Here is a 27,365-nt window from a genome sequence, read left to right as displayed (position 1 = left end):
TGACAGTTTTAAAATGATGAAACATAAAACAGCTGTAAAATCTCTCATTACAGTGGTCACAACAGTTCGGGTCCACTGCTCATTATGATGAGCACAAAAATGTAGTAATTTGTACCAAACTGTTTAGTGTCAGCAGTTCAAAGTTTAATAATCGGGCATATGTATACTATCTGCTGGGGGGAAAAGATTATTTAATAGATTAATAGTATTAATAGATATTTTGGCTCATAGATCAAATTCTGTCCAGTTACAATGGTCTGTTCTGTACATATGTCCATACGCAGCCGCTGAATGACTAAACAGTTCAACTGCGTTAGTCACTGTAATGTTGTTGAACCAGCTGCCAGTTCGGCATTCATAGGCATTCACGAGCCTACGAACAGAAGGGCAGACAGCCCCACTGAGCTGACTGGCCATATGTGTGTACCAATCTGTGTGTATGTGTGTGTTTGTGTGCTGGAATTCGGATGCCCCTGGTTTCCCTCCCTGCCAGCACTGGGGCCTCATGGGTGTGGAACAGGCGTTGTTTTCAGCAGGCTGACGGTGCAACAGAAGGGACATTAAGGGGAAATGAGGGGCAGGTGTGGCGGGGTCAAAATGTGGCGTTATGTCTGTTTTTATGGTTATGATTTTATGTTTCATCATCAACCAGAAATATGTCAAAAACTAGGACTATGCAGGTGAGATTGAATATTTTCATGCTGTCAGAGAATGAATAAACGGCTGCCCTAAATCCCACCGACAGGATGTTCCCCTGTGCATCTGGCACAAGTGAACACTTGCCAGGAAGGGGAGACGAGGCGACAGGGGTGTGGTGGGAAGGGACCAGATAGGAGAATGAACAGGGGAAATTGGAGATAGCAAAGGGAAAGATCATAGTGGCGCACTGGAGACAAAAAACCCGGGGAAGAGATATGTGAACTTTCCAGCTATAAATAACGTCATGTCACCCGCTGACATACTTGCAGATGAAATCCTTGGTGTGTTTCAGTACTTCTGATTCAGTTTGGGGATAGTGATGGCAGTTGGCAGCTGAGATCACAGGCAGAAATAGACTGTCATCACGGGTTAGTGATTGTCCCCACCCTTTCGGAAATGACAGCAGTGTGTGAGGGACCACCTGAGTGAGTGTGTGAGAGCAGAGAGAAGACCCAACACACATAAAACAACAAAGAGGAAGCTATTCCCGGCATTTACACTGTTTTAATTTACACTCCCTCACTTAAAACGTGTTAACTTCTCCTGTCTGGCTCTCTCCACCTCTTTCTCTGGCCCCTTTTAGACCACATGATGGCCACAAAATCTTTGTTTGCTGTTGCTGTGACTGCATCAACATGTATCATATCAAAGTAAAAACTCTACAAGCATGAAATGGTTTAATTGGGTAGAAACATGATGTGATTCCATAATAAAAATGTTCTGGATCACCTAATCCTGATAAAACACAACCTCAGCTTTGCCACCCCGCCCACTTGAGCACACTTGAGTTTGTTCGAAGCCAAGAAAAATTGACTCAACTAAAAAAAAATGTCAGGGGGTAAAATGATACATACATATCATACATGACACAAAAGACCTTTTCATTTAGCTTGCCACCAGAAAGCACATAAGTGTATGTTCCAAAAAGTGTTGCATTATTCCTTCATTTGTGTACATAAGCTGCAACCATCAGGACTGAAATGTGAAGTCAATGCAGACTTGCCTTAAACTTGCATTCTTTCTACTGCCCAGCAGGGGGCGACTCCACTCACTGTAAAAATAAGTCATATTGTATAGAAACCAATGAGTAAAATGACCCTACTTCTTACCTCAGTAAACATTTTCCTTATGAATTTATGGTCTAAATATCTAGTTGCAAGTCTTCTTGAATACATCATTCTGTAAATTATGGTCCCATTTCGAGTAAATTAGACAATTAGGCAGGGTACGCTTTGTGATTGACAAGTCGCAACCATGGCGACCTGTTATTCAGGATAGAAGCATATCTGTGCCACGATGTACATTTTAATAGCTGTCAACTTTTGGTTGTCTTTGTTTTTAATTTGGAACTCTGACCCCTTTCACAGTGTCATTTCAGTTTATGAAAGTTAAGTGTTTGAGTTAAGTGTTAAGTATTTTGGTCGCCTAAAATGTCTTATTGAATGTTAATGATTTTTTTTTAGAAAGAAAGCCTGTTTTTTTGCTATCCAAAATTAGCATCCCAAATAATATCTGGGATCTATACATTTGCTAGAGTAATTGGTAATATAGCATTTGCTATCCTAACAGTAATGGTAACCTATATGACATTTTCCAGCTCCATCCACTTTTGTTAAAAAAAAAATGATGGTGATGGCCATAATGCCGAACTTGGGACTTCAAAACCATAGTCCACAGACTGGAAAAGAGTGGGGACAAGAGTTGATAGAAGAAACAGAAGACCATACATTTCCACATAGGTATTTCTGCTGATGATGGCTAACTTTGGAAAGAGCTGTTTAAACAGTATTTTTATGAATATTGTCACACATATGGAAGTTAGAGTCTTGCGTGTTAAATTCAGCTTCTCAGCCCCGTGTCCTGTGGGCTTGTGTTTGGCTTGTAAGGCTTGTGCTATACTGTCTGAGCTGTACTCTGCAGAGAGCATTTAGACAGGGAGTTTGGAGTCTCTCCCTTTTTCAAGTCCCACAAAGCACATTTTTCAAATGCTTTTGACGCAGGGGTGAAATGAGAAAAGTCTGGGAGGGAAAAAGAGGGGTATCAAGATAGAAGGAGCGATATAGAGGAAGTGTGAGAGAGAGAAGTGTAGAGGACCAGGTCCCACGTGTTTCTCATGGAGAGGTGCTGGGCTGGTGTTGTAAACATTCTTGGAATAATTAGAAGACTTTGAAATCTAATATGTCTATTCCCCTGCATTAACTGTCTGTTGGCCTGAAGATATGTGCCAGCTATATGGCAGCATAGCAGAGACAACATGTGAGTGTTGACGGTGGAAATCCACAGCTCAACTTCCCAGTCAGGAGTAAGTGAGTGGGACTGTAACATCTGGTGTGGGTGGATGGGAGACAGTTTAATGCAGTTTGAAAAGTTGAACTATTTGTAGCTTGTGCTTGCTGGAGATGAAAAGAAGAGCAATGCACAGAAGTGACAGAGAGCAAGAGGCAGTGAACAGACTGCAGACACACACATGGAGTACTACATGGAGGAGAGGGAGACATGGCAACAGTGAGACATAATCTACCTTTTGGTTCACTGAGCACAGTGGTCAAGCCAGACAATGGACCAGCAGCTTCAAATAGCAGAACACAAAATCACACTCATGTTCTCATTTACCACAATAATGAAGAGGTGCGGGGTCTATTCTCTGCTTCTGACATACTCCGTCACTATTCAGACCATTGTTCATGAGCCTGGCTAAGCAAACTTTAATCACATTCCAGTCACAAACTCATTAGCAATAATTGCTCCTAAAAAACGCAACTCTGTTGTCATCATACAGAAAAACATAGAGTCTGAATTCTATTATGTACGTATTTGCTGTTAAAATGCAAACTATCCTCATATAATAACTAGAAAGTCTGATAAACTAGAAAGTCTGATATGAATCAATTAATTTACCATCAAGACTGTGTTGATAGAGACATGTGCTTCTTTTTCTTAATAAGGCTCATTATGTTTTAATATTGTGTTATATTGCACTTGTTTTATTGTAATATTTTGACACTTGTGTTGACTTTTGGCTGCTATTTTGGCCAGGTCTATCTTGAAAAAGAGATTCTGAATCTCAATGGGACTTCCTGGTTAAATAAAGGTTAAATAAAATAAAAAAATCTCATAGGGGCTCAATTATGGCTAAAAAAATCAATATACTGATTGTTTTGGTCAGTATTAATTACCATTATTTATTGCAATTACCTCTTGAATTTGGAAACAATGATCAGCATTTACTGAAGCATTTACAGAACAAACCTCGTGAAATTTTGGGTCGGATATTTTCAAACATATTCTAGTCAGTAACTCAGCAAAAACAGAATGTTTCATGATAATAGTATTATGATGATTTTCTTTTGTTTTTATTCATTATTATTAACTGTTAGAAATTAAAATCATAATTCAATCTGAAATTTGATTAAACTTAATGACCAAGGTAACCAAAATACTCGGTTAGGTTAAGGAAAAGATTGTGATGGGAAGGGGCTTCTGTTGGCATTAATGGCATTTTTTTATTTTTTATTTTATCTATCTCTGTTACTGACATGATGGCAAAATGTATGTTCTTGTGTTTCTGTTGAAAAACAATAAAAAAAATGTGTTTAAAAAAAAGGAAAAGATTGTGGGATTGATTAAAAAATATATTTTTTATTACGTAACTAATGTTGATAAACATTTTAAGTTATGTGCTCAGACAAACAGCGGTTTCGTTGGTGACAGTCCTGTTTGTTGGAGCCTTTCATAGGTATATGTACTAACAGTGACTACGAACAGCCTGTATAATGCTACTACTTTCTGTGTTCATCTTAGTACATCACAGTCTTTGAAAATTTCCAGCCAAGGATCCAAATGAGAAATTCAGGATTCTGTCAAAAGACCAGAAGGTAATGAAATAAGTTGCCCCCTCTTCCTACATGTAAGCCAAGGCAATATTTTTCTACTGCACATTGTGTGATATTATATGAGCCAGTGAGTGAGTTAGCAGCACAAAACTGCACTGTGCAGTTTCTAAGCAGAAGGAGAATTTGTGCACATAGGTCATCAACTTTCGCTATTAAATATATGATCACCTCCTGCTGGAAGAGTTTGTGTTTTCCAAAATACAATGAAATCAGTGAAATAAAGAGAAAGTAGAGAAGGTAGCAGGACATTACTCTGGTGTTCTACTTTTTATCACGTCTGCCTGGAAACAATTTCTGTGAAACATCATGGATGATTCCCAGATCGCCTGCTGCTGTCACACCTCATCATGTCCATCCAGTCTCCATCCCTGTTACTGTCAACAAGGATTACCTGCTAAAGGTCCCATGGTAACATAATACACATTATCACTACTGCTGCTAAATGGTCAGTGAGAGATTTCACACACTGCTCTGGCTGGAGTTACTGGCTAAATATGTAAAAGAAAGCACCTGAACAATAGAGGAGGATTCCCATCTTTTTGATAATACAACTTTGCTTTTTAAAAAACAACATTTGAGCTAGTTTGGAGCAGCTTTTGCTATATCCAGTCATTTGACATGTTGTATATGAATTCAAAATTACATTTACACCCTAACCCTAACCCATATAAACTGAGCTTTAGAGTGAAAGAGCAGATGTTTTAACTGAAGGCTCTATATTGCATCCCCTTGCCTGTCACTAATCTCGCACCCCCACTTTGAACTAGAACTATGCATGCAAGACAGTGGATATCTTGAACTGCAGTCACACTATAAGTCTCACACATGCACAGTTTTGTTTATGTGAACAGAGCGTAAGTGCTGCACAACAGCACGCTTAGCAGGAGTGTAAAATTAGCTCTGTGCTGTTGGGTGTTGCCTTCAGGCCAATGAAAGGGGAGAGAAAGCAGTTGCGGGAGATATGGCAGAAAGTATTTGGCAATGTAATCGATTGCAGATGGCAAGCCGTCGGGTGGCTTGTTTGGTCCACAGTGGTTCTTTGTGATGGCTAGGCCTGCCATAATCCAACAGGACAAGGCTGTTTTCGGGTGTATGCCTGTGTGTTTATGCTGGCACCTCTAATATCACAGCGCTAAGCTCTGCAGCCCCACAGGAATCCAGACACACAAGGGGGAGCAGGGATTCGGCCACAGAGGGGAAACTGTATCAGTGTGAGACTGTGTGTCAGTGTATGACTTAGGGGTGGGCGATATGGCCCTAAAAGAATATCACGATATTGCAGGCTATTTTTGCGATAACGATATTCTTAACGATATTGGAAAATATGATTTTTTTTAGTCAGTATAAATAATTAAAAATCAAAATGTATTAACCCATTGAAGCCTGGAAAGCGGATACGTTGTTTTGTAGTATTTGTATAAGCTCTCAAATACTTTTTGAATTTCATTTCTATCTGCTACAGAGGCTGAAAAATCTATTATTTAGTAGAAGTGTTGACACTTCGGTTGAATTTCCAGAAAAACTTCAGGTTTTAGGGGCTTATTTTAAAATCGCCCAGACGTTTTACAGGCAGTTTTAGGCATCAGTGGGTTAAAAATGTAGTGTGAAGTGCAAATCTCAACAGTTGCCAAATACAAAAACATTTACTCTTGACTCTTGAGTATGAGCAATAATTAAAAAAAACATTTAGGGGTTCCGGGGGCATATTTTAATGAAATTTTGTAAAGGAGAATAAAGGTTCTTGTATGTTTTATTTAAGGCATCTTATTTTGACAGTCTTCTTGTAAATTCTGTGGTGGATTATCTTAACACACTGTGCTCTTATTTTGAAAGCTGCATGTGTTTAGCAACAGGGAGTCAGCAGCATTTTGTGATTAAAACAACTTTAACCACTACATCAAGAAGTAAGAACGTTGCCAATATCATGATATGCATTTTTTTTTAACCATGAAAAAAATATACCGATACTATTGTGAACGATACGATATGGCCCACCCCTAGTATGACTACATCTGATGGAATCAGCAAGAGAATATATATTAATAAACTAAATCTGAAAATCTGAATTTTGAGATTGGTTATGACTAATACAAGTGAAACTAGGTCACCGCAGCAGCCACAAGCAGTCAAACAACAGACTTTCGTGAATTTGTTCAATTTACAGATTAATAAATACACATATGTCATCAGTAGCTCATTAAACAGACTGATGGTGTAGATAAAACCAGTCGGTGCAACGCACAGCTGCGCAGCTAGCTGCTTTTCTCCCCGGCCGGCATGAGCTGGAAGGTTATTGGTGTCAGTGAGAGGGCAGTGACAGCATCAGTCAGGTAACCCTATCTGTCCTGCTGAGACTTCTGGTATCAACGCTATGTGTCTCTCATGACAACACTATCCAAGAATGAAGGCAATACATGACAGAGGCACTATCTTAAATCATCTCACCACAACCTCTCTCAGTTACAACTGTCTGACACCCACACAGACACACACACCTATCATTATGGGTTAGGACCTGGCGTGTTGACTATTGACTGTGTACGTGTAAACACACACAAAGGGAAATAAATTAGTGCATATACAGGTGGAGTGTGGCTTATCTGGATACTCAAAGTTTCATGTGTTAAAAGAAATACAACATTTGGTAACATTTTATAATACAGCCTGTGATTTATAGTGTAATTACCTGACACTTGTGTAAGTCCTTTTGATTAACAGTGTGATATTGTGAACCTGGTCTCACAGGAATCCGTGAAATAGCCACGGATTCGCTTAACTAAAAATCTGTGGAATAGCCACGGTATCACTCAAATTTCCGTGAAACTGACACGGATTTCGCTACAATGCAAGTTAATGACAGCCATATACCTTGGCTATTCCATGGATATTTTTTCCCATTGGTTTGTTCCAAGTCACGTGACTTTCAAGGTCCCACGGTCAGAACAAAAAACATGGCGGACAGTTCTCTCATTTTTAGTAAAAAAATCATTTTGACTTAAAAATTGATTTTGATTACATTTCTGGCGAGAAATATATGTTTTATTTTCTAAATATTCACTCAGTGAATGTACATAATCACTTTGTATGTTGGAATAGCCACGGGATATGAGTGTCATTAACTTGCATTGTAGCGAAATCCGTGTCAGTTTCACAGAAATTTGAGTGATTCCGTGGCTTTTCCACGGATTTTGAGTTAAGCAAATCTGTGGCTATTTCACGGATACCTGTGAGACCATGTTGGATATTGTAGTACAAATCAGTTCATATAACTAGGGTTATCAAAAGTATCGATACTAAAACGTTGTATCCGGATACGATACTCATTTTCAAAAGTATCGATGAAAAGTGTTATTTTCTCTCTTGAAGTCCCAGAATGAAGCGGAGAAAAGTCGAATTATCAAGCTTGCCTAATACTGTGCACAGCATACAACCTCAAAATATTGTTCTAATTGTTATTGTTTATTGTATTTATTTATTTTTTGCACTACCTCAGACCTGAAGCTTGTTATCATAGTTGCAGTTTCTTTTTGCACAACTGGTTTTTATTATAAACCCATGGTTCTGTTAATTTTTACATGTTGCATTTTTGTTGTTAATAAAATTATTTCTGTTAAATTTTGGTTTTTTTTGTTTTTATCCTTGTGGTATCAAAAATGGTATTGAGTATCAAATATTTTCCTGAGTATCGGTATTGAGTTGAAAATTTTAGTATCGTGACAACCCTACATATAACATATTTAAATGACTCTTACTATAAGTATTTTGTAACTGGGTACTTACAGAAAAGGAGAAATTATTTATACTTTAAAAGTTCTGTAAGTAAGAAACAAAGACGTGCTCTGGACTTAAAGAGCAATCATATCTATCATATTTTATAATTCTGCTCTACCTACATTTAAGTACTATTAAGAACCGAAAACTATTTTATATGTACCGATTCATACGACAGGACACCATAAGTAAACAGGACTTGCATGGTAAGTGTTGGTTGCTGTATTATAAAGCATTATTCAATAAATAAGTGATGCAAAAGAGGCAAAACATTGAAATGTAATCTTCTAAACATTCAAACATATTCTGTGATTTCAGCCAAGTCTCTGAAATCCATCACCCTGTAATATCTCAAAAATGTGTCAACTGAAGATTAACAGGCTTTAAAAAAGCCAAGATTCAGATTTCTTTCCATAAAACAGTCACATACATATGCATGACTACAGCTTTTCCTACCTAACCTGGGCAGGCCCAATCACAGGCCTGTCCAGGTTAGGTAGGAAAAGTGTCTGTGTGTACATGTGGGGAGGAACGTATGCATAAATCAGAACTGTTGTACAACCCCCCTAACAGAAAAATGATTTTATCCTGTATGAACTCTACAGCTGTCTGCTATTAAAGACACATCTGCCTGTGTATGTGTAAGACAGAGTGTGTTTGCAGAACAGTGCAAGCATGTTGTTTGAGCAGACTTCCCCATTTGTCTGAAAGTCTCTTGAACATGTAGTCAGTATCAAGGTTATAATAGTTTTGGATTTTTCATTAGTTTTAGTTTTAATTCGTTGTCAATTTTTGTTTTCAAATTCAGTTAGTTTTAATTCGTTTTTTAGAGTGAGTTTGCTAGTTTTGATTAGTTTTATTTTTAGGGAAATGCTTAGTTTTAGTTTAGTTTTGATTAGTTTTAGTTTTTTTGTAATGGGGTATTTGTTGGGTGCCAGATTAAAAAAAGCCACAATAAATGTTGCCTTTATTTCCTTTGTCTGATCCATCTCAGCCCCAATAAGTTTATTAAGTCATAAAACCAGATAGATGAAATTGATTTCATATCAACCAAAAAGTTTTACGTATGAAAAAAGTTGACAAAGACGAAAAGTAAGGACATTTTCACTATAATTTTAGTTAGTTTTAGTTAGTTTTGTAACCACAAAATATAGTTTCAGTTAATTATCGTTTTTTAAATACTCTCGTTTTTATTTTTATTTCAGTTAACAAAAATGTGTTTTCAATTCTAGTTTTCGTTATTTCGTTAGTTTTCGTTAACTATAATAACCTTGTTCAGTATACAGACCTTTTGTAGACCAGGACACACACACACACACACACACACACACACACACACACACACACACACACACACACACACACACACACACACACACACACACACACACACACACACACACACACCTCACTCCCATTGACCCCCACACCTGTCTTGTCACTCAGACCCTGGGTGTGCCCTCCACCAGCCATCACTGCCCCAACAAGAGGCCTCATTTCCCAGGGAAGAGCTCTGTAGCTCCAGCCTGCACCCACACACACACACACACACACACAGCACCCTGGTCCCAGCCCCCTTCAGCCTGCACAAAGCCCCCATTGTGAGGCACAATGCTGGCCGCCCCCTCTGCCTTTCCCCTGTACCCTCTGCTCTGTTTCCCCCATAACTCTGTCTCTTCTGCCCCCTCTTGCTTTCGCCTGACTCCCTCGTTTTCTGCTTTTCAGTCTTCCTCACCCTTCTTTATTCTTAAATCTCCACCACCAATCTGGTTGATTGTACTTGTAGGGGTCTTCCCTCTTTTATCCAAGTTTTGCCCTTTCCCCCCCACTCTCCCCTTCAATATTAAGGCCTTCAACATTCCCTCCTCTCTCCCCTCTGTTTCTCCCAGCGTGGCCCTCCCTCTTGTCTCTGTGTTCCAAGACATTTTCCACTTCTCTGACTGTTGTGTTACCTCCTATATCTCTTTCTCTGCTCTGTTGGATAAGAGACATTTCATATATAGGAGCATCTGTAGTTCATGCGAGGCAAGTCTCAATTTAGAATGTAGCTCTCTCTGCAGGGCCCATCATATTATTTAAGGATATGTTTTAACATAAACCATTAGTTGAATGTGTGTGTAGCACTATTGCCAAGTAAAATTTCCCCTTGAAGGCAATAAAGAATATCTATATCTTAGTGAAACTCTGCAGGATTGCCTATGTCCACAAGCAAAGAGAGTATTATTTTCCTAGGTGTTAAATGAAGGCCATTAAAAACAGCATAGACCAAAAAAAATATTCTTAGAATGCTGTTGAATATGGCACAGCAAGCACATACTGTACCAATATATTTACTGCACCGACAGGTCTCATTTAATAATGTCCACAACACATGGAGGACCTTGCAGGGTACTGCAGGAGTAAATGCAATTTGCACCCAATAACTTTGTCAACACAAAAAGTATAACTATATAACTGGTATGATTCGGAAATATACACTGAGCAACCAATTACAGGATAGTGTGACCTATTAAATGTGCCAGTGTGTCAAGGTGAGGCCAGCCTGCACACACTGAAGCAAATAAAACCGACTGTGGCAATGATTCCTGGTTTGGTTTGATTATAATGACATAACAACCACATACCAGCAGTAACTCACTCACTTGCTAATTTGTCAAGTATTTAAATCACACAGGAGTATACAAAAATAGGCTTGAACATAAGATTATTTCATATGAATTACTCGTTTATTGAATACAAGAAAAAAAGACCTATATCCAGATAGAAGTTTTTGGCCATATTGCCCAGCCCTAGTTTTGTTTGCAGCATGCTGCCAGCCTGGATGTCTCTTAGGCCCAATTTTCACCTCATATTTTATATGAGACAAGTATGTGTTCAAACTGTAGAGGTTGTGTCTACTGGGCTGAGATCCAATCACGATGCACCAAAGACCACCTCCAGATGTGGTCTGGCCAATCCAACTGCATTGTGAGCATTTACAGTTTGCAATAACACATGACTATCTTTATCTAGATACAGATCACATGTTGATGCCAGTTGTAAATGGGTGTCAAGCACAATTAAGCAATGCTGCAGCATGAACATGTTGCATGCTTTACACCTGAAACACACAGTAGTTAGTGCTTTGTGTGTGACCAAAAGGGTGCAAGCTGTGCATGACCCTGAACTTAAATTTTCAACCACATACCTGAAATGTAGCGCACTTAAAGTAATTTCCAACTAGCTCTGTTCCACTGTAGCATGAAGATGGGCAATGTTCATCTGTATGTGCTGCAGTGACACACAGCCAGTTAAGTAAAGTTTCACTTTAAACAGAAATCATGCTATCCACACCCTTCCATGAGAAATAAGTGGCTTTGCTTTCTCTTTATTCAGACATTTCTGAACATGTTGTGCATACAGTGCCATCTGTGTTGCTGCAAGATCTTGATCTTTGGGTGGAGTTGCAAGACTGGCACTAATCTAAAGAAATCCCACTGTAGTATGTGCTTTTCCGATCTATCTTTGCCAAGATGCAAACCAAATTATGTCAATTAAATGCTGCCTTGCCTTTTGGAAAGGTTTAGCACATGCATGCATGCATGCATAATATTTAACATATTTGATGCTTTAGTGCTCTAGTGTATGTGGTATGTGCTGAGCTATCTGTGGTATTCTCCTCAGGAAATAATGACCAGCCCTGTGGTTTCTTGAACGAGCTCAGATACAGTAACACCTGAGTGCAAGTCTGCCTAATCTGTCTTCCTGAGAAAGAGAAGCAGAAACAGGCAACTAACTCGATATGAGAGGAAAAAATTGAATGTAAACTGCTAAAGAACAAACACAAATGTACACACAGAGACACAGGGAATCTGGAAATCAGCCAGAAACCTCAGCCTTGTGGTCTGTCTAGTTAAGGGGTGAAATGAGAGAAAATGGGGACACATTTTAATGTTGTCAGTTAAACAGAGGCTTAACCATGGCAACACTGGCTGTATCCTGACATTTAGGAGTGATGAGAAGGTGGACATTCCACACACTTGTCCTTCTGTGTTTCCTGATCAAAGGAGGAGAAAGGACGAACAAAGCAAACTGAGCCACCACAAAGCTTCCAGCAGGGCTGCGGTTTGTATTTTTCATGTTAAGTGAAAGGCGACCAAAATGCCTTCAAGGATGTGGGGAATTTTCCTCTTCAGAGTCTTCCAAGCTAGAACATTCTGGTTGAAAGAAAGAAAAAGAGAAAGGCGACGACTGAGCAAACTAGTAAGTAAAGCAAAGAAAAGGGTGGAAATGAGAGAGGCCAGCTGCTCTAGTCACCGAGAGAAAAAAGAAAGCAATTATAAAACGGTAGGAGATCCTTAATAGTTAACAATAGCTATTTCTCACCCTGAACAGGATATTAGCCACGCTAAACAGACTGAAGGAGATTCAGTCTATGACACAAAAAACTTCCTCATTGCTGCCGCCTGAAATACTGTCACTCACCAAGTGACACCTCTATTTGAGCTCCCAGGGGAAGGTTATTTTGGTCGTGCACACAGATACACACAGGTATCCATGGTGACGCACCCCTGTTGGGGGGAATGGGCTTCTCGGACGGCTGTGACAACTTGACGGTGACTCAGCTTGTAGAATTTAGCACAGCGTGGTATGGAAAGCTGGGACAGTGATGACCTCATTCCACTGGCTGCTTTGCCCCGGCCCCCTTGTGTGGGACAGCAGTCCCAAAGAATGAACGCCGCTGACAGGGAAAAGAGGGTCAGGGAGAAGAATGGTGGCACAAGAGGTGTCCCATATCCAGACAAACATCTTGCAGAGTGATAATAGGATGGGAGGAGTGTGTGTGATTCCTTGTGCTTCTGAGGAAAGATATATTTACTAGGCAAGTGCAACAAATGACACGCAAACAGTAGGAAATTTATGATTCAAGAGAATATTAGTGACTTAAAACAGTTTGGGAAACAATAACTAGCTAGCTTTATCTTGACGTGAGGCACTTTAATCCACCAGATTTCTCAAATTACGATTATTAAATCTAGAAATAAGCATGCTGTACGCTTAAAATAAGAAATTAACTCTTAAAGTAAGATAAATTAAAGCTGCAAGCAGCAATGAACTGGCCCGAGCAGAGTGCACTGACAATTATTTGTTTCTTACCAAGATAAAAAAAAAACTTTAGATTTAGAAGTGTTAGATAATGTATCTTGTTTTAAGAGTTGATTTCTTATTTTAAGCATTCAACATGCTTGTTTCTAGATTTATTAATCTTAATTTAAGAAATCTTGTCAAGTGAAATTATCTGTCCATGCAGCAAGATCATTTCCCTCAGATTTAGTGTTTTTATCTTGTTTAATTCCACCAGCTGGTTTGAAAGGCATATTTTCTTTCAAAACATTGCAAGAATTACGCCATATATCATAGCCGGTAGCTGTAAAAACAGAAATTATAACTGGGTTTCAGACAGTCCTGAAATTAATCATGTGTGACGAATGCTTCCATCAGGTAAAATAAGCCATTCTAAGCTTGAAATAGTGAAATTTAATAAAAATTCCTTGATTATACATGCTTCATTTAAAATGTTGCAAAAACAAATACGTTTGCACTAACTAGATCCTGTAAAAACATTAAATTGAATGAAAAAAGAATGACTCGGTTTAGACCAAAAGTCACATGGTAAAAAAATAGCAAAAGTTTGTTTGAACTACAGGTTGTTTACACAGAGCAGAGAGGAGAGGACAAGAAAGGTTGTAAGTAAAGGTTTTTAAAATAGTTCAAAGCATGTGGAAGCCACATTTTCTTTCCAATATTAATAACACTTGTGAGCACAACAGAAATGTTGTATAAACAGATTCAATTTTTAACCATTTTTGTAACAAATTATATAAAACATTAAAGTGGCATTTTTCATTTAATGATTAATGGCAATATAACTATATTATACTGAACAAGGCCACAGTGAGTAGAATGTGCCAGGAGTAAAAATGCCCTGAAACTTCTTGGGCTTCAGTGGGTTAAGGTCCTGAACCAGACTTTGAAAATCACTATATGTCATGTGGTCCACTTTTGGCCCTGCTCCGCCCAGGGCTACAGTTAAAGTCTCAGCTGTGTCAGGACCCAGACTGCTGAGACCAGAGCCTAGAAACCAGCCTGAGGGCGTGTAATGACAGAGAGCCTCCAGCACATCAGTGAGACACACAAACCCTGAAGCTTTACAGCTGCAGCTGCGGAGGTCAACCAGACAATCAGTGACAATGTCACATCAAGGCTGAAGTATGTTGGGACAAATAAAAAATAAAACCTAGGGAAACATTGGCAAACATTCTATTTAAAGAATCAAATCCTTTAGATGTGAAACAACATTGAGGAGAAACAAAAGGGAGAAACTAATGCTGTTGTTTCACTGTTTGACAGTGATGGCACACAGCAGAGAGGCTGTCTAAACACTGATAGACTGTGATAAAGGTTCTGCTTATCACAGCGGTTCTTCTACATCAGAGATTCAAAAACAATTAGTCAGACCCAAAGTGGGCCACAGTCCTGCTTCTTGTGGGTCTTTACTTTGTAAACATGTTCAAATCCAACCAAAACGCATGAAGTCTCTTTCTGTACATCTGGGCTTTGATTTTTTTTCACTTCACACTTGGCGGGTGTATTTCTGAGAACCAAACGAAGGTCAGTGTCGAGTGCGAGCTCTTGAGATCTATGAGACACATTTATTAGTAGTGTGTGATGTACTGTGCAGTCTATTGAGAGGGGACCACTATTAAACGGTTCACAGCCGAACGGCACGCTGGGTACAGCACGCTCTCTGCAGCTTATAGTAAATCAGCTGTGAATTTTGCAACTCTAGAAATTTAAGCATGAGTAATGTAGCATTTCGATAAACACTTCTCTTCCAAAAATTGCCTGGTTCCAAATATCTAGCTGGTATAAAATGACAAGTATACTCATTTAAAGGGGGCGGCTGTGTCATGGCAGGTATAATTGCTCAGGAACCAAGACAGTACACTGCAAAAAAGGTGTGTCTAAAAACAAGATAAAAACATTAAATCTGGGGGAAATGATCTTGCTGCATAGACAGATAATTTCACTTGACAAGATTTATTAAATTAAGATTGTTACACCTAGAAATAAGCATTTTGTATGTTTATAATAAGAAATTAACTCTTAAAGTAAGATAAATTAAAGCTGCAAGCAGCGATGAACTGGCCTGAGCAGAGTGCACTGACAATTATTGTTTCTTACCAAGATAAAAAAAACCTTTAGATATAGAAGTGTTAGATAATTTATCCTTGATTTAAGAGTTAATTTCTTATTTTAAGCGTTCAACATGCTTATTTCTAGATTTAACAATCTTAATTTAAGAAATCTTGTCAAGTGAAATTATCTGTCCATGCAGCAAGATCATTTCCCTCAGATTTAGTGTTTTCATCTTGTTTTTAGACACACCCTTTTTGCAGTGTGCAGTGTTAAGTATGACGTTTTTTGGATGGCCAAGCACACAGCCTGTCTGACAGGGCACATTTAGAATGGGCATTGCACTAGTATTGATAATAGACACACAGCGAGGTGGAGACTAGCACAAGCCTCCTGAATACAAATCCATATAGTTGCACAACTCCTTTGCAATATGCTTTATTCCCCTGAAGGTTTTGGGCTATCTTACCATCATCAGGGTGGAGGATTTGACACAGGCCTATAATATGAACTGCAAACAAACTAAATTGCTGAGTATGCAACAGCTGCAGGGCATGGACCAACTCAGCAGCGTGTGTAGGACGAGGACAACTCTACATAGTGCAGCAGGTCCACTTAATGGCAAACTTAAGACTTTCAGTGATTGAACCTGCTTTCACTTTTTGTCAGTCTCACCCCTCTCTCTTTCTCTATAAATGTCACAGGGCATCAGCTCTCACAGACAAGCCTCTCACCACCCACACTATTAGGGGCTTATAGATCTCACCCTCACCACTTGCAGCACTTTACTCTTATCTGAAACGCAGAAAGAGGCTGTTGTCCATTAGGCACTATATGCTGATGATATACCGTAGAAAACGAGTATTGACCGCCAAAATGATTTATGACAAATCCCTGAATAAAGTGTTCCTTTTAGTTGAGCTGTCGAATAATTCAGAAATAACTTTTGAGATATTTCAAAAAACACAAAATGAGTATGTGCGGTTCGTAAATATTTACTTCACTATGAATTAAACTTTTGTGCTTGGAAAAAAGTTACAGTGGTTCAAAACAGAAATCAGTTCATGGTTTGGAAAAATAACAGCAGACGGAGCCAGAAACTTACATAAGTTTCGAATTCCACTTGCCAATAATATTGAAAACAAGGTTTGTATGAACAATGGAACTTAACACTTCAATCCTAAATCCTTTGCCCAGTGGTTAGAGTGCTGATGAATGGTGCTGAACAGTCACTTATTACCATCAATTACAAATTAACCACCTGTGGTACCGCTGTAAACCTGCCAGATAGATAGTCTTCTACTTGACCCCTCGGTGACAGACGACCTCTCAGACATAATCAATGATGTCACATCTTGTTTGACCTTGAGACCTTTCACACAGTTTACACACTTTCTTCACACACTAATCTCCTGGGCTATGCAGCCAAACCCCATGCTGCCTGCAAGTGAGCTAAACTCCCTGCCAACTGAGCACACTTAATAAAAAACAAGCCACCTCAATATCAAGCTAAAAGGCACTGTAGAACCTGATAATGTAATCAATTCCCGATAATGTAATAACCCCAATAATGTCATAAAAATCTGCACTTGAATCCATTGAAAATGTAATAAAACCTGATAATGTAATAAATTCCCGATAATGTAATAACCCCAATAATGTAATAAAAATCTGCACTTGAATACATTGAAAATGTAATAAAACCTGATAATGTAATAACTTCCCGATAATGTAATAAAGTGCATTTACCAATAATGTAATAAAGTATAACCCCATGCACCTTTAGATTTCAAGAAGCTGTTGAATGCATTCATGTGTCATGGATACCTCGTTTGTGAAAAACGGATGAACGGGTCAAAAGTTAATAAACGTTCAACTTTGACCTGTTGGTGGCGCTAGAGCTCTTGAGCTAGTGTTGCCTACACAGTATCACCACTTGAACCCAAGTAATGGGTGGTCTGCTGTTAAATTATTACAATATTGGGGAATTATTAAATTATCAGGACTTGTGAAATGAAGGCTAACTTGATAATGTAATAACCTCCCATTAATGTAATACTTTATTACATTATTGGTAAAAAAGTGTATTACATTATTGGGAAATGCACTTTATTACATTATCGGGAAGTTATTACATTATCAGGTTTTATTACATTGTTAATGGACTCAAGTGCAGATTTGTATTACATTATCGGGATTATTACATTATCGGGAATTTATTACATTATCAGGTTCTACAGGCACACTTTGGATTTTTTGAAGTTGGGTTATTTGAGCTACTTATCTATAGTCAGTGAATTACAGTAGATGGCAGTCTGCACGCCCCCAGTTTGGAGGTTTAGCAATATACTGCTGTGTACAGGCACAGCATCAAAACAGCTTCTAGCCACATGTAGCCACAAATCTACATCACTTTAAGTGCACACTATGTTTTGAATATTTTCGCTACCTGACCTTGCTGTCAGACAGCTCTTTTCAGTGGGGAACTGAAGCCATTATACCTTTCAATGCTTTTCTCAAAGCTACCAGACACCTTTAAGAAAATTGTCAATTTTATGTCCTAAAGTATGGGGGTTGCTTGGCTACACTGCAAAAAAGGTGTGTCTAAAAGCAAGATAAAAACACTAAATCTGAGGGAAATGATCTTGCTGCATAGACAGATAATTTCACTTGACAAGGTTTCTTAAATTAAGGTTGTTAAATCTAGAAATAAGCATATTGAACACATACAATAAGAAATTAAGACTTAAAACAAGATAAATTATCTAACATTTCTAAATCTAAAGTTTTTTTTAATCTAAATTAATTAATTTCTTATTTTAAGCATACAACATGCTTATTTTCTAGATTTCTAGATTTAATAATCTTAATTTAAGAAATCTTGTCAAGTGAAATTATCTGTCCATGCAGCAAGCTCATTTCCCTCAGATTTAGTGTTTTTATCTTGTTTTTAGATACACCTTTTTTTGCAGTGTACCAATGCCTCAATCAATTGGTACATTTTAGTTGTTTGTTGATGTGACTTTGGTGTTTTAAAGGGGTTAGTTTAGATTCACCATGGTCACACAATAACACAAACAAGTTAATCAATAGAGGCAGTAGTAGACCAGCAACTCCCATGTCCTGCAAGGTAAAGTTACTCTTCTTGTCACAAAGTCTGGTACTTTTAAAGACAACACAGATGGATATAACTGCTTCAGTTTCCCATTTTCAGTTCATGAAAATTAATTTTAATATTGTGGTCACCTAAAAATATCGTTTTCAGGGTTCAGTTGTACTAATAGACACTCTTAGTCAGCTTTTTTGGGGGGGAAGTAAATTTTATTTTAAGCCTCTTTTTTTTCGCTATCAAAACTTAGCATCCTAAATAATGTCAGTTATTGTGAGTTGCGGATGCAGCATTCTGAAACACTATAATTCACAGTGAAGAGCTTTATAGCAGGAAGATAAAAGGTCAGTTTGAAGAAGCTGTCTGTCATACCTTGAAGCATGCAGCGGTATGCTGACTCAGAGATGGCATAGATGTGTGGAGGCATCTCGTGCCTCTTCTTCCCTCTGTACATCTCAATGATGTTCTCTGAATAGATGGGCAGGTTCTTGTAGGGGTTGATAACCACGCAGAACAGGCCAGAGTATGTCTGTAATTAAACATACAAAATATACACACATGGGGAATTAATAAACAGTAAGGAACAAAGAGAGGCTGCAGCTCAACATCAGAATCAGGATATATAATCAAGGAATGAAAAAAATAATTCAAGTTTGCCTGGGGTATCTTTTTTTTAAAATCCAGCTTGAAACAGAAAAAAACTAACTCTCACTCGCCAGAATTTAAAGTGGATATGAAAAGAAAACACAAAAAAGGAGCATGCAAGTTTCTGGCTGTTTAAATCATCAAGCCTGCATTCTATCCGTGGGGTTAGACCTGTCATTACATACTTTTTAGGAGCTTACATCATCACAGTGGGCATGCAACACAGTGATAGATACAGTGCAGACTGATTGAGAGTCAGACAGACTAAATGAAACACTGAACAGACTCTTGTCTCTTGTGCAACAACAAAAGGCCCAGAGAGTCCTAATAAGAGTGTTCAAATCCAACACTGCAAAATGCGAACAAAGGGTGTATGAATATTATAACGACTCATGTTGCAGCAAACAGCTTTTGCTGCAAATGTTTAGCCTACTTTCTGACTTTTGGTGGTGCATTTGGCTGTGTAATTAGCCTGAAGATTTCTCCCCAGAGTGTGTGTGTGGTATGAACACTTCTCAGCTATGCTGTAGGCTGAATCGACCAGGCAGCAAGGCAGCCAGGAATGAGTGAGAGGCCCTGGTGGGGCAATGGCTCTGTGTCATTCTGCAGATGCTATAGGGGCTTTGCATTCCCCCTATAGACACAGAGCTGCTTACCACTAGTTTGACTTTCATCACTGCCATGATAGCCTACCCAAAGGATCATCTCGACTTACCTAACTAGCTGCCCATATACAATGCATAATTACTAAGCGTAAACCTAAACAACAGTATTAAGTATATACTGAATATTCTGAAATCTGCAAGTGAGTAAAAGAGAGTCATAACCATACTGAAGTAATGTAGAGCTGAACCATAGACTGAATTAAATACGTGGACATAGCTAATATGAAGCAAATACTTAAGCTTAACCTGCATTCTTCCCAATGGCCAGCAGGGGGCGACTACACTGGTTGCAAAAAGAAGTCCAAGTCTATGAGAAAATTAGCCTATTTCTCACTGAAGGCGTAGCAATACACATCCATGGTGCAGAACTTTGACCCTTTCCACAGAGTGTTTTCAGTTCATGAAAGTTATTTTTAATATTGTGGTCACCTAAAAAACCTTGTTCAGCGTTCAATTGTACTAATAGACACTCCAAGTCCATTTTAATTCAAGCCTCTTTTTTCGCTATCCAAATTTAGCATCCCAATTAATATCACAGTTAATGTGAATTATGGATGCAACTTGCTAACCAAGCTAGCTAGTGCTAGCGTTAGCTCATAACTTAACTCACACCTTCCCAGCTCCACCCTCTCATTCGAATATGGTCACTTCAGGCTCAAACAAAAACATTGATGGCTACGACCAAAATGCCAAACTAAAGGCTTTAAAACAATAGCACACAAACCACTGGGTGACATCACGGTGGTTGCCTCCATTTCTTTTATATAGTCAGTGGCTAAGACTGGGAGTGAGTTAGTCAGTAAGTAATAAATTAGTAATGTATGTTACGAGGCAGTCGGGTATCTCTGACTGGAGGCCAGGGGATCAGAGACAGCCGGCTACCTGCTGGCTTCAAGGTCAGGGTGACAGACATGTTTGTTTGTTCTTTCTCCTTCTGGGACCATATGTACACTCCAGTGACATTATTTTACAAACAAGACTTGAATTACAAAAATAAGAAGTACAGAAAAGGAAAATTAGTATCATGATGCGTAAAATGTTTTGTGATGAAGTTAAAATTCTTTTCAGAAGTGGTCTCTTTTTTTGACTGCCAGCATGGCGCTTGGAGATCATAAAAAGCACATGTTCTCTATAGACTGCAGTCTGTAATGAATGACTGGGCCTCTGTTTTAAAGAGCTTTACGTTTCAAGAGCTGTCTCTTCTGTTATCCTCTCCTTCTACTCCCGCTGCCAATAAATGCCATCATACCATAACACAGTACAGCCAGAAACCACAGATGTTATATTTTTAAAAACTATGTCGGATAGTGATTTTTTCATATAAAAGCCTCAAAGATTGTGACATCTGCTTGATAATTACAACTACATCCAAGGCCGAATGAGGCACCATGCCACGGGTGACTCAGCAGCCACAGATTCCCAAAGGGGACCCAGAGAGCAGACAGCATAATGTAGCCATTACATAAGACCTCAGGTAGGGACCTCAGTCAGCACTGAGCAACTGATGCTCTGTACTGCTGATACAGACAAAAAAAAGGAGGTGGGGAGGGAGAGGGAGGTAGACTGAAATAAAGAGTGCAGCAATGATCCAGCTGACAGGGCTCCCTCAGGTCCAATCCAGTGGAGAAACAGAGGTGCAACAAACAGCAAACCATGTTCTCAGCCTCCTGAATAGTGCTCTAAACCTGAGGGGAGGAGAGCTCAGAGAGAGACAGAGAGGGTCTGCTGAAATTCTAACTCTCCACTCTCCTTTTCAAGGCTGATGAAAAATTTATTTCCCCTTTATCTGGAAACTGGAGCTGCTATAAATAGGGGGTGTGTTCTGTTTGCTTTGACTCTGCGACATACAGCAGTGAGGCAGCTGGGGAGGCTGCAGAGGGATACCTAAACTGTAGGTCCAATGTAGACTGACCCAGGTAACTAAAGGGTTGAAGGGTCATTGTAATTTGCAGCATCATGTCTCAATGCAGAGCACTTGTAGTTTCCTCTGTAACAGAGTTGAAATGGTGCATCAGTGATAGATTTTATCTTTGATCTTATCTTTATGGTATTTTCATTGCTTCCAAAACTTAATCTGATTACTAAAAATAGCGACAGTAGTTGATTTTGTCTGCGGATTTTCTCATAATAGAAAACTACACTGCTGCATCTCCTCTTGGCTCTGTTTTCAGGTTCAAGAATATCTAGCCTATGAGGGGAGACTTTGGCCAATCACAGGTTATTTCAGAGAAAGGGCGTTCCTACTGGCTGTTCTACAAATGCAGACGCACAAACCCCTCATGTGGCAAAAGCCTGATTCAATTCCTGCAGAAAAAAGTTGCTATTGCAGCTATTCAAGTTCATGTTTATGCAAATCACTGTAATCTCAAAGGGCTTGACAGGCCCACAAGTTTGCAAAGAAAAAAGGACATAAATCATCAATTGCCAATTACTAGTATTCATGCAGGTTAATGTATGAAACATGTGCATATGCCTGTGTTTGTCTGGAGGGTGGGACTTAGGATAGAGAGGGGAGAGCTGCAGGATTTTCAAATTCTTACGGGTTCTTTTACATTTCCAGAAAACTGCCACAAAAAGAAACGAGTACTCGTTGCATGCTTATTGTTGCAATGCTGCTGCCTCGCCTCCAGGAACTTTTGAGAAAGAGCTTGAAGGATCAAATAATAAAAAATCTATAAAGAACATTTACTCTGATTGTTGCCAGCTAGCAGAGCATACGACAAACTCAACACCGCCTGCCAAACCGCCGTGCCTGTCCCAGTCCAGGAAAGAGAAGGTGATATTTCCACAGTGAAATCAGATCCAGGGGAGGGGATGCCGTGGCCTAGTAACAGCTGAGCAACACACAGGCAACAGCAGACACAACAGCCGACCCCATCTGCCACATCTGATCAGTCAGGCAGCATGCCTGTGTGGATAGGCCCTTCTCCACTGCAGAGGCTGGAGAGGGCACTCTGGGTGCACAGGCAGCCTCGGTGCCATTGATCTGTGTGGAAGAGAGGAGACCTTGACCGTTCCCTTGACAGTGCTTCGTTCTAGTGATTTCATAACAAAGCTTGTGAATACTTTAAACCTTTTGAAATATGATCAATACACTGAGATGTCTGGTATCAAATCACATCCACAGCAGCAGGAGACCTTCTGCTTTTCTCCCACTTTAATAAGTTGGAAATTCTTGGTCACTAAATTTTAGAGCAGGGAGGCCATTAAAGCCATTACTGCAGTTTGTTATAACACAGTATGAATCAGTGAATATTTGATTCATACTCAGTAATGAATGCTTGTGTTTGTCATCATGGATGTCAGTGATGGCAAAGGTTACATTAGGGTCCTTGTTCAGCAGAAAGAGAGGCCACATGTGGCTTTTATCCAAACATATAAAACATCTCTCTAAAGGGAAATGGTAGTGAGCATGACTGTGCATTTTTGTTTTCATTTGTTGTGCTGTGCTGTTTTACCTGTTGCCCTGCAGCAGAAGAAGCAAAAACAGTTTTTTTTTAGTTGGAAAACAGGACAGGTTTTGCACTCATTTAGCAAATGAATCACAGAAATGTTCAAAATGCCTCAAAAGTAAGGATGTAAGGAATAAGATGAGGCCAAGATGCAAAAAAAAAAAAAGAAAGACACAAAGGACCAGTGAGGCAGGGACGAGGAGAGAAGCAGAGGGAGTGTGGGAAAGGGAGCAGAGTTGGTGAAGACAGGACGGACGCTGAGCAGCAGCAGAGCTGAAGTGGGCGGCAGGAGACAGACAGACGGACGATCTTTTTGCCATGGAAGAATGCTGAGGCTTTCTGACAGCTGAGGCTTATCTAACGACACAAAGGCCCGCTTGTAGCCCCGTTACAGTGGCGTAGCCGAGTGTGTAGCATTGCGGTCAGCCTGTGATTCACCACCTCACAGATAGCAAGCTGCTACAATAAATGAGTTGGCTCAACAGGCTGACTAACTTCACACGGATGGAGCCGTCAGATGGGAAAAGAGCCACAGAAGGAGCCAGAACAGAATAGATGAATGACTCATAAACCAGAGGCCTAAAAATGCAGTGGTGGCCTTAACGTTCCCTACAGACACGCTTTAAAGTATGCAGAGAAAACCTCTTCTCCCTCATTTACAAACTCTGGATCTGGTCTGCGTTCCTGCCAACACTGCCTGTACTAGGTTGACCAGTGAAAGAGCAGTGCGCTTTAAGTTGGCTCGCGTTATTTTAAAATGTGACTATTGTTTGTTGTAATTACAAGGGGATGGGAGCCTCTTTACTATCAGAAGGTAACATGAGTTTTGGACTACAGCATGCATGTCCAGTAAAACAAACCTTTAAAAGTGTAAAGATTTACATAAAGAATCAGTGTGGACTGGCTTCATCTTTCAAAAGACTCAAACAGATGCTGATATGGAAGACTTCCCAACGACCTCAACTAAGAACACAGCCTGCGGGACACATTATATTATGTCTGCAGTAGATGTAGCTGAGCTCTGGGGGGGTAAGTCAAATACACTGGAGCACATTTAGACGATGGGGGTTTCTTCTTCTAAGAGTGAGCTGAATAGGCAAACTCTCTTCCTGATAGAAAATCAACACCATCAGACACATGTTTTCAATTTCTCTTAGCCAAGGGGCAAATTAAGAAGCTCCAAAGCCAATTCTGAAGCAAGAAAAAGAAGAAACTATGACACTATGGTATGAGAAAGAAAATGAAGAGGAGGGAACTCGGGGACTAATATGCCAATTCAAGGCATATGGGAACTTGATAATATCACTTCACTGAAGCAATCAGTTCATACTGTGCTATATGACTAAACTGAAACAGTCCCCTTTTCACTTGAGGCTGTTTGTAAAGCAAACACTGCATACTTCTAATGCATAATGATAGGAAAAGGCACATATTTGATGTGAGACTCAGCGGTGATGTTTTATTATGTCTTGTGAGGAGGATAAATTCTCCCTGCAGTCCCTGAACTAGTGTCTCAGGTGATAACCAACCCAAATTCTATTCCTGGAAACATGTCACTAAATGGGTCAAGATCACAACTAGAACATCATAGAGCAGCTCCATCTGTAGTCAAATTGGATTATGGGGACATGGGTAATCCAGTGATACAGACCACTACTACTTTTTTTTCAATATAAAGCAGATCCAGGTGGTTTTAAAATACTGTGAAAGTATGAGTTTGTAAATACACGGAAAAATGCACTCAAGCCGTGTTCAGAGACTTTGTCTTTAAACAAGCTGTCAGCACTTTAGTAAGGTTGTGATGTCACATCTCTACTATATATAGGTAAAAAGTGCCACTACAGTGCTCTACAGCAATTTTCCAGATGCAATGAGAATGCAGAGACGTCCAAAGTGCAGATTCAGAAGATCTGAAATTACTGACCAATCACAGTAGACTGGGACCCCAGTATGCCGAAATATTCAAATAAAATCTAAAAGCTGGAAACATTTTCCAACATTGGTCTTGTACTGCAACTTAGATGGTGGAAACTGAACTTTCTGTACATATACAGTTGTGAGCTGGGTTATATATTTAGGTAACTTTTAAAAATGGCAACACTGAATGTAGATTTTTAAACTGATCTGAATTGGTGTGTACATGGAACAAGAGTTCACAGCTAAAAGACTAGTTGAAAAAATCATTCCCTGTTACCCAAAATTATGGGCCAAATGTGTTTAGTTTTACACAGCAGGACTGCCACGAAAAAGAGAAAGAGGTCAAGCCTTCTCTGTGATCAAACAAGGCCCACCAGTTGGAGCACAGGGCAGGACAAACAAACTGAAACCTAGTGTTTATGGAAGAGGCCTGCCTTTGGCTGAGGTGAGAGAGAAGCCATTGGGGGAGGTAACAATCTGCAACCCAGAGGCACCAAGGAGACAAGATCTGGTGGAGGTGAAAGTCTGGCAATGGTTAAAAGACCAGCGAGATCTGTCACTCACACTGTGTGTGCATGTGTGGTCAGAATTCATACAGAACAGCAAAAAAGCTCAGTGCCCTCTCTGTACCCAAACACACTGATAACTATCAGAGATCTCACTTTAACACAAGAGTGCAAAAGGCAGACGGCTAAAAGTTAAGACTAGCATGCATCTGAGCAGAAATGCTGCCCGTCATTTCTAAATTATAACAGCTAGGGTTGAAATTCAATCTACAGCTGTGAGAGCTAGGGGATCTGTGAGTTTTAAGCTTAATCATTCCCCTGTGTGTAACTCTTACAAAAACACAGACAGGGTATCTTAATTGCAGTTTACTAATACCTGACTGATGTACCTGTGTTTGTTTTTATTTTTTTGTTTTTTGTTTGTTTTTTGTTTTTGTTTTTGTTTTCTATGGCTGTTCTAGTTCTGTGAGTTGTTCGGGTATGCAGCAATACTTCCATGATCACTTTTCTTTTTTGTTGTTTGTTTGTTTTTTCTATATGAAAAAATGACTAATTTACTCTTTGTATGGTTTAATACAATTGTACTCATCTGCAAAACCCAATAAAAAAAGTTTGAAAAAAACAACAACAAAAAAAACCCACAGACAATATTTGAAGGGTCCAGGTCTAAGTCACTCACATATATGAGTCCCGAGTAGTAGCGGTCCTTCAGGTTGTGCAGCACCGACGCCTCGTTCAGGCAGGTGAGCTCGGCCATGTCTTCCACCTTGCTGAACTTAGGCGGGTTCATCTTCTGGATGTCGTCCTTGTTGATCACCACCTTCTTACCGTTCTCGGCCAGCTCCACCAGCACCTCCTCGCCACGCTCCTCCCGGATACTGGCCGCCTCAAAGCCATGGCGCTCTGAGGGTATCCACACCAGCTTCTTGGCTGTCCAGTCGGCCTGTGTGGCAGGGTTGTAAACCACAGCCCGGTCCACAAACAGGTACCGCTCTGGGTCCTCTTGCCCACTCCGATGAGACATCTTACTTGGGGTTTACCAGAGCAACGTGGCCACCTGGAACAGACAGGGGTGGAGACGTTGGTTCCTTAGACTTTACATGTAGGATATGGTGCTGACAATATATACTTTTTTTTATCAACATAGAAATGTCCACTTTTGTCGTCAGCCCACCAAGACTGCAACATTGCACCGAGGACTCCTTTTTTTTGGTGCCTTTGTGTCCTATTCAATGTTCAACAAGCAATTTGTCTGATATTTCTTTAGTTGATCAAGTCAACTTTTTTTTTTTTTTTTTATAATAAATGACTTATTTTCAAGACACTTGTGTGCAGATCTCAGATAAACACAAACTTCAAAGTGCTGCTTTTGCATGATTCTTTCAGTAGGAACTCATAAAAAATTACTAAATATAAATAAAATTACTCATCAATTACTCAACAATTAGTTGTAATCAAGGATTGCCCTAGCAATCTGTTCTATTTTAGTATACTGAAGCCGCAAGAAGGCATGCTGAATGCACATTAGTATC

At 39.5% G+C, this 27,365-nt stretch overlaps 1 protein-coding gene across 3 annotated transcripts in view; it reads right to left on the bottom strand.

Moving 5' to 3' along the window:
- LOC131982767 (myosin-10-like) overlaps positions 1-27,365 on the bottom strand; it is a 79,021-nt gene that overhangs the window by 49,304 nt on the left and 2,352 nt on the right. For all 3 annotated transcript variants that reach the window (XM_059347364.1, XM_059347365.1, XM_059347366.1), the window contains exons 2-3: positions 26,513-26,890; positions 19,021-19,177 (exon numbers count right to left, since the gene is read on the bottom strand). In XM_059347364.1, the coding sequence (XP_059203347.1) occupies positions 19,021-19,177; positions 26,513-26,857 (502 nt within the window). In that variant the 5' untranslated portion in view covers positions 26,858-26,890. The remainder of the gene's footprint in view (positions 1-19,020; positions 19,178-26,512; positions 26,891-27,365) is intronic.

This window comes from Centropristis striata, chromosome 13 (genome assembly GCF_030273125.1).
Source record: "Centropristis striata isolate RG_2023a ecotype Rhode Island chromosome 13, C.striata_1.0, whole genome shotgun sequence".
Lineage (NCBI taxonomy): Eukaryota > Metazoa > Chordata > Actinopteri > Perciformes > Serranidae > Centropristis > Centropristis striata.
Note: the sequence above shows the minus strand (reverse complement) of the source record. Positions and strands in the feature narration are given on the sequence as shown.